This window comes from Camarhynchus parvulus, chromosome 7, assembly GCF_901933205.1.
Source record: "Camarhynchus parvulus chromosome 7, STF_HiC, whole genome shotgun sequence".
Lineage (NCBI taxonomy): Eukaryota > Metazoa > Chordata > Aves > Passeriformes > Thraupidae > Camarhynchus > Camarhynchus parvulus.
The window spans coordinates 15327945-15340165 of NC_044577.1; the positions used below are offsets into that span (position 1 = coordinate 15327945).

General features: G+C 39.5%; 1 protein-coding gene across 24 annotated transcripts in view; it reads left to right on the forward strand.

Moving 5' to 3' along the window:
• Nucleotides 1-8938, forward strand: part of TTN (titin) — a 238116-nt gene extending 229178 nt beyond the window's left edge. For 22 of the 24 annotated variants that reach the window (XM_030952694.1, XM_030952698.1, XM_030952716.1 and 19 more), the window contains 4 exons: nt 83-6024; nt 6113-6266; nt 7244-7537; nt 7662-8938. In XM_030952694.1, coding sequence (XP_030808554.1) covers nt 83-6024; nt 6113-6266; nt 7244-7537; nt 7662-7960 — 6689 coding nt within the window. In that variant the 3' untranslated portion in view covers nt 7961-8938. The remainder of the gene's footprint in view (nt 1-82; nt 6025-6112; nt 6267-7243; nt 7538-7661) is intronic. The other 2 variants (XM_030952714.1, XM_030952707.1) reach the window with 2 other exon arrangements.
• The last annotated feature ends 3283 nt before the right edge of the window (nt 8939-12221 follow it).

A 12221-nucleotide genomic window follows, 5' to 3' on the forward strand; every position in this document is an offset into this window, starting at 1 on the left:
TTTTAATTTTGAATATTTAGACTGTTGATGCTCTTCTCATGTGCTTTTGGTTACATGTTTTTTCTTCCTCTTTCTATTCCAGTTCCTGCAAAGATTCATTTGCCCAAAAACTTGGAAGGCATGGGAGCTGTTCACGCCCTCCGAGGGGAAGTGGTGAGCATCAAGATTCCATTCAGTGGCAAGCCACCCCCTGTGATCACATGGCAGAAGGGACAAGATCTCATAGATACTAATGGACACTACCAAGTCATTGTTACACGGTCATTCACATCTCTTGTTTTCCCAAATGGTGTTGACAGGAAAGATGCAGGGTTTTACATTGTTTGTGCCAAAAACAGATTTGGAATTGATCAAAAAACAGTTGAATTAGATGTGGCTGATGTGCCTGATCCACCAAGAGGTTTGAAGGTAACTGACGTTTCAAGGGATTCAGTCAACTTAACCTGGAATGAACCAGCTACTGATGGTGGAAGCAGGATCATAAACTACATTGTTGAGAAACGTGCTACAACAGCAGAGCGATGGATTCGTGTTGCACAAGCTCGTGATACACGATACACAGTGGTGAACCTATTTGGCAAGACCACCTACCAGTTCCGTGTAATTGCAGAGAACAAGTTTGGCCAAAGTCAGCCTTCTGAACCTACTGATCCAATTGTAACAAAGGAAGATAAGACCAGAGTATTGAACTATGATGAAGAAGTTGATGAAACCAGAGAAATTACGGCAGCTAAAGCAGGTCACTATTCTACAAAGGAGCTCTATGACAAATACATGATTGCAGAAGAACTTGGACGTGGGCAGTTTGGTATTGCACACCGCTGTGTTGAGGCAGTTTCAAAAAAGACTTACCTGGCCAAATTTGTCAAAGTAAAGGGTGCAGACCAAGTTTTGGTAAAGAAAGAAATTTCCATCCTAAACATTGCTAGGCACCGAAATATCCTGTATCTTCATGAGTCATTTGAGAGCCTAGAAGAGTTGGTCATGATCTTTGAATTCATTTCTGGGGTTGACATCTTTGAAAGAATTAGCACAGCTTCATTCGAACTTAATGAAAGAGAAATAGTAAATTACGTACGCCAGGTCTGTGATGCACTAGAATTTTTACATCGTCATAGCATTGGACATTTTGATATTAAACCAGACAATATTATTTACTTCACAAGAAGAAGCTCTGTAATTAAAATTGTTGAATTTGGTCAAGCCAGACAGCTGAGGCCTGGAGACAGCTTTAGACTCCAGTTCACTGCTCCTGAATATTATGCACCTGAAGTACATCACCATGACTTGGTCAGCACAGCTACAGACATGTGGTCAGTTGGTGCTCTAACATACATACTTCTCAGTGGCCTTAACCCTTTCATTGCTGAAACAAACCAACAAGTTATTGAAAATATTCTAAATGCTGAATACAGCTTTGAGGATGAAGCATTCAAAGACGTAAGCATCGAAGCCATGGACTTCATTGATCGCCTACTTGTAAAGGAAAGAAAATCTCGGATGACAGCTGCTGAAGCGCTTAATCACGTGTGGCTAAAACAGCAGACAGAAAAGACCAGCACCAAAACTATTAAGACCCTAAGGCACAGGCGTTACTATCAAACTCTAGTAAAGAAGGAGTGGAACACAGTTGTGTCAGTAGCCCGCATTTCCTGTGGAGGCGCAATTAGATCCCAGAAAGGCATAACAGTGGCTAAAGTTAAAGTTGCCCCAATAGACATTGGGCCTATTGCTGGGCAGATAAAGCATAATGTTGCAGAAGAAGGAGGCCATGCTAAATATGTATGTACAATTGAAAACTATGATGAGTCCACACAAGTCACATGGTACTTTGGTATGAGGCAATTAGAAAACAATGAGAAATACGAAATCAAATATGAAGATGGTGTGGCAACCATGTATGTCAAAGATGTTTCTAAATCAGATGATGGTACCTACAGATGCAAGGTGGTGAATGATTATGGTGAGGACAGCTCTTATGCAGAACTTTTTGTTAAAGGTGTGAGAGAAATTTCTGAGCACTACAGATGCAGAACTGTTAGAAAAGTGAAACGACGGGTTGATACTATGAGACTATTAGAGCATCCCCCAGAATTTACTCTGCCTTTGTATAACCGCACTGCATATGTTGGAGAAAATGTCAGGTTTGGAGTAACTATAACAGTTCACCCAGAACCTCGCTTAACATGGTACAAATCAGGCCAGAAAATCAAACCTGGGGATGATGATAGGAAGTATACTTTCGAATCAGACAAGGGTCTTTATCAACTTGTCATCAATAATGTCACTGAAGAGGATGATGCTGAATACAGTATTGTGGCACGCAATAAATACGGTGAAGACAGCTGCAAAGCTAAGCTGACTGTGATTCCGCATCCCCCTCCAGCAGATGCCACACTCAGGCCAATGTTTAAAAGACTGCTGGCAAATGCTGAATGTCAAGAAGGCCAAAATGTCAGTTTTGAGATCAGGGTATCTGGTGTGCCAAAACCAACATTGACATGGGAGAAAGATGGTCAACCTCTATCCTTTGGTCCCAACTTTGATATAATTCATGAAGGTTTAGATTACTATGCTTTGCACATCAGAGATACTTTACCAGAAGACAGTGGCTACTACAGAGTTACTGCTACCAACAGTGCTGGATCTACAAGCTGTCAGGCTTATCTAAAAGTTGAACGCTTGAAATATGTCAAGCGTGAGTACAAGACAGAAGAAGAGCGGGAGAAACATGTACAGAGGCAAATTGACAAGACCTTACGAATGGCAGAAATCCTTTCTGGGGTTGAAGCTGTTCCATTGACACAAACTGCACAAGAGGCTCTCAGAGAAGCTGCTATCTTATATAAACCAGCTGTTAGCACAAAGACTGTTAAAGGTGAATATGAAGTTCAGAAAGAAGAAAAGAAGGAGAAGGAGGAAAGGAGACTTCGTATGCCATATGAGATCCCAGAGCCTCGCAAACATGCTGCTCTTGAGGAAGATCAGCAAATTAAACACTTTGTGCCTCTGTCAGACATGAAGTGGTACAAGAGGCTGCGTGACCAGTATGAAATGCCAGGAAAACTTGAGAGGACTGTTCAGAAACGCCAGAAACGCATACGTCTTTCCAGGTGGGAGCAATTCTATGTGATGCCACTGCCTCGCATTTCTGATCAGTACAAGCCTAAATGGCGCATACCAAAGCTGACACAAGACGATCTTGAAATTGTGAGACCAGCACGCCGGCGTACCCCATCTCCAGAGTATGAATATCACTATAGACCAAGAAGACGCTCGCTTGGTGACTTGTCTGATGAGGAATTGCTCATGCCGATAGATGACTACTTAGCCATGAAGAGAACTGAAGAGGAAAGACTGCGCCTTGAAGAGGAGCTGGAGTTAGGCTTTTCTGCTTCCCCACCAAGTAGAAGCCCCCCACGCTTTGAACTGTCTGCCCTTCGATATTCTACTGCAGGAGCACAGGTCAGTTCAGAGGAAGAAAGAAAAAGAGAGCTGAGGTATTCAAGCTATCACATTCCAACTAAAGCTGAGACAAGTGCAAGCTATGCAGAGCTTCGTCAACGTCATGATAGGGCTGCCTACAGACCACCTAAACAAAAGCAAAGAATAATGGATGAGCGGGAGGATGAAGAATTGCTCCGGCCTGTTGGCACTGATCAGCGACTCTCTGGATACAGGAGTGAGCTTAAATACATGGCAGAGGAAGAAAAGAGTAGACTCAGGAGAAGGAGGGAAAGAGAAATAACTGAGATCACATCAGAAGAAGAAGAAGAAATAGAAATGGTGCAATATGCTCGCAGGGAATTTTCACCTTCCTCTAGATTACTAAGGAGAAGAAGATCCCTTTCTCCAACTTACATTGAGTTGATGCGTCCTGTATCTGAATTAATTCGACCTCGCTCACGGCCTCCTGAAGAAAGTGAGAGAAGATCCCCAACACCAGAGAGAACTCGACCACGCTCACCTAGCCCAGTTTCTAGTGAAAGATCTCTCTCCCGGTTTGAGAGGATGGCAAGATTTGATATATTTTCTAGATACGAGTCCATGAAATCTGCTCTGAAAACTCAAAAAACGATGGAAAGGAAATACGAAGTGCTGACTCAGCAGCCTTTCACCCTTGACCATGCTCCTCGCATTACCCTGAGGATGCGCTCACACCGGGTACCATGTGGCCATAATACTAGGTTCATTCTCAATGTCCAGTCAAAACCAACCGCCGAAGTGAAATGGTACCACAACGGTATTGAGCTCCAAGAGAGCAGTAAGATACACTTCACCAATACGAGTGGTGTATTAACTCTGGAGATTCTCGACTGCCACATTGATGACAGTGGAACATACCGAGCTGTATGCACAAACTACAAAGGGGAATGCTCTGATTATGCAACACTAGATGTTACTGGAGGAGATTACACTACATACTCTTCCCAGAGGAGAGATGAAGAAGTACCAAGGTCAATTTTGCCTGACTTGACAAAAACAGAGGCATATGCAATCTCCTCGTTTAAGAAAGCTTCTGAAACAGAAGCAAGTTCCTCAGTAAGAGAGGTCAAATCAGAAGTGTCATCAACAAGAGAATCACTTTTATCTTATGAACACTATGCTGCTTCTGAAGAAAAAGTCACTGCAGCTGAAAAAAAATCACTGGAAGAAAGGACTTCACACAAAGCATTTAAAAGCACCCTGCCAGCAACAATCCTTACAAAGCCACGGTCAATCACAGTTTCTGAAGGGGAGACTGCAAGATTTTCCTGTGATGTTGATGGTGAACCAGCACCAACAATAACATGGCTCCGTGCAGGTCAACCTATTGTTTCTTCAAGGCGCTTCCAAGTAACACGAACACAGTACAAGTCTACCTTTGAAATTTCTTCCGTCCAGATATCAGATGAAGGAAGTTACACTGTTGTGGTGGAAAACTCTGAAGGAAGACAGGAAGCCCATTTTACTTTGACCATTCAAAGAACAAAAATTCCTGAAAAAACAATTACATCACCTCCAAGGATCAAATCCCCTGAGCCTCGTGTAAAGTCACCAGAGCCAGTTAAGTCCCCTAAACGAGTGAAATCTCCTGAACCCATCAGCAGTCCCCCAAAAGCTAAGTCACCACCTGCAGACAAAATGGTAACAGAGAAAGTACAATTACCAACTGCTTCTCCACCAAAGATTAAACAACATCTGAAAGCAGAAACTCTTGGAGATAAGGTAAAGTTATCCTGTGCAGTTGAAAGCAATGTTTTAAGTGTCAGAGAAGTGGCTTGGTATAAGGATGGTAAAAAACTGAAAGAAGACCATCATTTCAAGTTTCATTATGCAGCAGATGGCACTTATGAGCTCAAAATCCATGAGCTCATGGAATCTGATAAAGGAGAATACACCTGTGAAATTATTGGGGAAGGAGGTGTTTCAAAAACTAACTTCCAGTTTACCGGCCAAGTATTTAAAAATATCTATTCCCAGGTAAGAGGTGTAACTGAATCTCATAAAACAGTTCAGAAAGAAGATGAGTTACTGGTTTCTAGCCAGAAGAAATCAGTAGTGGCAACTGAAGAGAAATCTGCAGTTCAAGAAGTCATTAAAAAGTCAGTTGTTACAGAAGATGTCAGACAAATGAAAGCAGAAATTACAGCTTCTTCAACTAAAATGACAATGTCTGAAGGGCAAAAAGTGACAGTGAAGGCCAACATTCCTGGCGCCTCTGAAGTAAAATGGGTGCTGAATGGAATGGAGCTGAGAAATTCAGATGATTACAGATACGGTGTTTCTGGAAGTGATCACACGCTAACTATCAAAAAGGCCAGTAATAAGGATGAAGGTATACTCACCTGTGAGGGTAAAACTGATGAAGGCATTATTAAATACCAGTATGTTGTGACCCTTTCTAAAGAGCGCTCCAGTGAACCAGCATTCATCATGCAGCCGAAGTCTCAAAATGTCAATGAAGGACAAGACGTGTTGTTTACCTGTGAAGTCTCTGGGGAGCCTTCTCCTGAAGTTGAGTGGTTAAAGAATAATCAACCTGTAAGTAATAATTTAATATGTTTACTTGTAAAAATAGAATTATTCATAAAATTTATCTTAATGAAACCATTTTTGTTCCCCTCCTTAGATTGCAGTTTCATCGCATCTCAGAGTATCTCGCTCTAAAAATATATATTCTCTTGAGATTCGAAATGCCACTGTGAGTGACACTGGAAAATACACAGTCAAGGCAAAAAATTACCATGGGCAGTGTTCTGCTACAGCATCTTTGACTGTACTCCGTAAGTTTGTTCTTCAGATTTTGTGTTCAGAATAGTCACAACTTTTTGCTGTGCTGTGTCTACTAAAATGACTTACAATAAAATCCACTGGCAGTGTTGACTTCAGTATTTTAAGACATTCATCTTTCTTTTAAATATTACATATGCAGCCCTAAAACAGCATTAGAAATCTTTTTAACACCCAGAGTAGCACAGAAGTGCTCTATTACATCAACAGGTGCATGGTAAAAGAAAGCTATAAGCATTTGTTCTAGGATGAGTATGTTAAGACCTTGGTGCTGGTAATTATTCTTTCCTCATTTACTAAAAAAATCTGTTACAAAAAAATGAAGTCATTCCACAGTTAAAGATTTTTATGGCAGCTTAATTGAACTGGGTTTACTATTTTATTGGCTATACCATATCCCAGTTCCTAGCATCAAGGTGTGGTTGTGATTTGCTTGCATGACTGTGTGTGGGTTTAAAGCAAAGCTGCAGTGATTGAGCTTTCCTGATGCCCTTTATAGCTACAAGACAATGCAGTGAAATACAGATTTTACTATTCTGTGTTTTTAAGAACTTGAAATTGTTTCACAGCTTCTACAAATATGAACTGAGCACACACAATTAATTTCTCAGTGTCTAATTCTAATAATTGTTCTAATAAGAAACACTGCGTGATGACCTGTTTTTTCTTAAGTATGTATGGTTTTCCTTGAAGCTCATACATACTGTAAGTTTCATTGCCTATTTTTTAATTTCTAAATTACTGCTTGTGATTTGGATATCTTGACTCAAATGATTGTAAACAAATGTATACTCCACTGCAGTTTTCCACTGACTCAAATGATTGTAAACAAATGTATACTCCACTGCAGTTTTCCACTGAAAGCAACGTATGCCATCTTCATTTCTGTAAAATTAACCATATAGAACTGCATGACTTTGTTAGTTAATGTGATGTTACTTTTTCCTTCTATGTTTGCAATGCTCCTCAGCTCTAGTTGAAGAACCTCCGAAAGAGGTAGTATTGAAGACCAGTGGCGACGCAAGCATGCACGAAAGTTTTTCTTCTCAGTCCTTTCAAATGGCTTCTTCTAAACAAGAGGCTTCATTCAGCAGTTTCAGCCGTAGCAGCATGACTGAAATGAAATTTGAAAGCATGTCTGCCAAAAGCATGTCCTCCATGAAAGAATCCTTTGTAGAGATGAGCTCCAGCAGTATTATGGGGAAATCTAGCATGGCTCAACTGGAGAGTTCAACTAGTAAAATGCTTAAATCAGGTCTGAGAGGTGAGCATTACATTTATTGGTAGAGTTAGTGCTTCAGCTATCCTGAAGTAGTCCTCAGAGTAAAGCTGCTTCATGGCTTAGTGAAAATAGACTAACTTGGTATTTCTTCTCCTGTTTTATAAAGGAGTACCACCCAAAATTGAAGCTCTCCCATCTGATATCAGCATTGAGGAAGGAAAAGTTCTTACACTATCCTGCGCCTTTTCGGGTGAACCTGCTCCTGAAATAACATGGTACTGCAGAGGGAGAAAAATTACCAGTCAGGACCAGCAAGGCAGATTCCACATCGAAACCAGTGAAGATCTAACCACCCTGATCATCATGGATGTCCAGAAGAACGACGGTGGACTTTATACTCTGAATTTAGGGAATGAATTTGGTACCGATTCTGCCACTGTGACTATAAATATCCGATCACCTTAGAGAGCTTAATCTGTATTATTTACACTTGTATTTTTACAAGTGATTCATATATGGACTGAAATATCTGATATGTAAATATAAAAGAAAAATATTTTTTTACCTACCTGAACGAGACAAAGTCCAGATCTATACATTATGACTTATAGTCATTATTGACCTAAGAATTTAAACCACTTTTTTCACTGACATGTACATACTGTATATAGCCGAAGTTAACGGTTATGAAGTTTTGTACCGCTTATTTTATGACATTTTGAAATGTAACTTTTGGAACTAATAGTTGGCAGGGGAAAGTTTCCTAGCAAACGACTACCCTGCTCAACATTTAACTAATTTTTGCGCCTCAACTCATTGTTGATGTCTAAGAATGCCTCAACAGGTAGAGAGGCTCCCTGTTGAAGATTACCTACACCTAAGACATGATACTGTGCACAGTATTTCATACGTGCACAAATATTTATGTTGAATCAGAAATGTAAGGCATTGGTGATGTTTGCAATTACCCTCCTGTAAGCGTTGCTTTAATGTTTTACATTGGATCTGATTATGTCATAATTTTCCTACCTGACTGACAATTTCTGGACAAAGTGCGAACGGCCAGCACTTTGTTCACCCACTGTGTACTGTTTCTGACATACTGACTGCCTGAATAGCTTTTAAAAAAGTAACATCACCTGGCCATCCCCTTAATCAACAAAGCTATTTAGGTATTCAAGTGCAGCAGCAGTACCCCATCTCGGAGGTTCTTAGGGTGCAGTGAGTGAGTTTGTGTGGTAGTATTAGACACCCAGTAGTCACTTCCAGGCAACTAAGCAATGAACCACAGTTTGAAAACAAACTGTTGCTACAACATCAAATACCAGCCTGCACTTCAATTTGCTTTAGTTCTCCTAATGTAGTAATAGAGCTTAGTAGCTGTTGAACCTCCTTGAGATAGAATTGTTCATTTGAAATAAAGCATGCTTTCTGCACCATAAAGTCTGTTGACTCCTTCTTTATTTATTACGCTGCTTTTACAGTTCCTGTACTGCACTACAGAAAAAGAGTTGCTGAAACAAAAGATGAGACAGAAATGCAGTTCTCCAATGTAAACCAGGTAGTTAACTGTTGACAATCCAGCCATCTGTCAAAAATAGCCTATCCGCCAGCCAGCCTTGGAAAGTTACTTCAAAAAAAAAGTTCTTCATAGGTTCCTTATTGACAAAGGATAAATTCTAGCACATGTCTAAGCATTGTGCTGTTCTTACCCTTCTGTTATTTCCAGGCTTTCCTCTACACCGTCTTGGTTTTTTGGCAGCTTCAACCTGTACAGACTAGTTGACCCTAATTGCCTGGACCAACAAGCTGTCACCTGCAGTGGGTGATTAATCAATTCTTCATCCCACAAGTCAGCTGATTTATCTGTCAGAGCAAAGCCTGGCTTCACATTTGGAGGGCTGTGGGAGGGGCTGGGATATGTTATCTATGGGGAAAACAGTATCAAGGTCAAAGGAGCAAGTCTGCTTCTAGAATTCACTCTGTAGAAAAAGCTTGAGAGCAAACACATTCACAGAAATGCAACACTTCAGGAGCTGTAGAATTCTCTGAAGTGGAGCAAGAGCATTACTTAGCAAACATGATGCCATCGCTGTGATTCTCAACATATCACTAACACTAAAAAAAACAAAACACCACAAACAAACTCAAGTTCATCAGAAGAAATAGAGCAGATAAAATGTTTAAAAACCCATTCCAAAAAGACTCACTATACAATCTTTTTTATACTTTCCTATAACCCTATATATTATCACTCTCTATCCAAATTATGCAGGAAAGCTAAGAAATAGCGACAAAACAAGGACTAAGGTAAAAATAAGGATTTCAGAAAAGCTAAGCTCTGGGTCAGGACTAATCCAAATTTTTTTGAAGTGATGGAAGCAATAATTTTAAGTATGAAAGTGTTTAAGAGGGCATGGTATTTCTTCCTTAGGGAGAAAAGTTTAAAAAATCAAGTTTAAAAGGCTGTTTATTTTAATCTTTAAACCATTCAAAGGAAAAAAAAAACCCTAAGGAAAGTTTCTAGTTCTCGTTTCTTTAGATGTTTAAAAACACCCCATCCAACAAACTCAATACAAGAAAAAAATGCATAGGTACAGTCTTGTTTAGCTAACAAGTAACTTGCGTACACAGGCACATAATAAAGCTAACACTAAAAACACACTACATATTTAATTATCTCAGCAGAAAGAGATAAGTGATAGCCAGCATCTGCAGATTTAACCATGGCCTCTTCTACACAAAGGCTACTGGAAACTCAATCTCACATGGCCTCTACTGAGTCTCAAAACACTCAGTCAGTGAAGAGGAAACACGCTGTGTGCTGTTGTGTGTGATGGTGTAAGCAAGTTCATCCTGCCAGCACCTCTCTGGCCCGACTCTGCACAGCACTGCAGCAAGCACTTTCGGCAGATGAGTCACTCATGTCTAAAAATAGGATCTAAAATACTTAGGGGCTTTGCTGAAACACAGCTTGAATAGATAATGTTACAGGCCAACCAGCTGAGCCAGTGTTTTTCCACCAGACTGCTAAGCAAATGCTAACCTAGAGTGACACTGCTGGAGTCACAACCCAAAGCTTTGATATTCCATTGCACAGAACACATCCCTAAGAATAACATTTTTCAAGACAACAGATTAAGCAGCCACTGGATGAAGAGAAATAAACATTTTGAATTATTTACTTATTATACCCAGGTCAAATACTGGGATTTCTAACTATATAAACTGACATTTGCTCTCTTAGACAGACAGATCAGATCTATTGTACCATAGGACCAAGTATATAAAAATATCTCACCACCGATACAGTGTATAAAAGCCTTTGGCACTCATGTTTCCTGAGCGCTGATGCATAAGGAAAAACTTTTTAACAAAGCTCTGTGAGCTGCTGTACAAATCCTACTATAGAACTATGTATTTTCTACTAACATTTTACATGTGGCAGCCTGAGAAAAATAACTGTAATGGTGGAGAGTCATAATAACACTGAGAGATTAATTTTATTGCATTTTAGCTGGTTTTCAGACATAGACATTTCCTTTATTCAGGTATCACACCCCTTTTAAAAGTTTCTAATTTGCACCAACAGGAAAAACAGCTTACACTAGAATATTCAGTGATAGGGGTGTAGCAAAACTCAATTTTATAATTTGTGAAAATGATCTCAACAAAAACAAATAGGTGTGATTTCAATTTTTAAGTAAGGAATAACATTTTTTGCAGAAGCAACCACTGAAGCAATCTCAAAGATTGCTTTCTCTGACGAAAAAAAGTTTAAAAAGTGAAGCTGAATTACTAAGTTGAAAGACATAATAACATTAATTTCCAGTACTTTAAAAGCCCCTGAACATTGAAATCTCAGTATTCATAGCTCTCCAAATCACTGAGTGCCTTACCATTAATTCTTTATAATTGGAGCTGGTAATTTCTAAGCATTCTATTTCTCATTATCTGATGTTAGGAACTTTAGAGATATAACTGAAGTTACTGCTTTTTATCTAAATATATGTCCCATGCTTATATTCTTTAGGTGATGAAATTTGAGCTAGTTTCAGACTGGTCTCAGAAGCATGTGAGATCAAAACTAGAAGTACTAACTACCTATGCTGTTGAGGCTCAGCTCTCATTCTGCACTAGCAAGAATGATACAATCAGGCATTCCTGATAAGCTGTCCCATAAATTTGGAAATTAAATATCTAAGAGCAGCCAGGTAATTTTAGTCTGTCTTTGCATGGATCATTGTGATTCAGCCAGATAATTTTCAGAAACTATTTCTTAATTCCAGTTACCGAAAGTATGACAGCATATTATCTTCACTAATTTCACTGAAATATATTTTAGGATGTTTGGCATGGGTATCTATATAAAGGCTGATTTAATAGAAACATATCACACATATATACATAAAGCTGAAATGATGGCTTGGTGGGCCTAGAAAACCTCAAAACAGCACTGAAGTAATTACATGCAAATTTTGTGCTTGGATGTGATCACAACAACTTTTGTCTTGTGGCAGTATTTAAAATTAATACTTACTACTACATTCACTGATCAGTCTCACTTTGTTTTAGCACAACATGGAGTCCAGCCTCTTTTCTTCATAGTAGGTGGAAGCAGAAAAGGTATCTGTCACTGTGACATGTAAGTAACAGTGCAGAAGCAGGCTGAAACCTCAGTGAAGTTTCAAAAAGCACTTCTGACAGTGTATTATTCAAGACAACA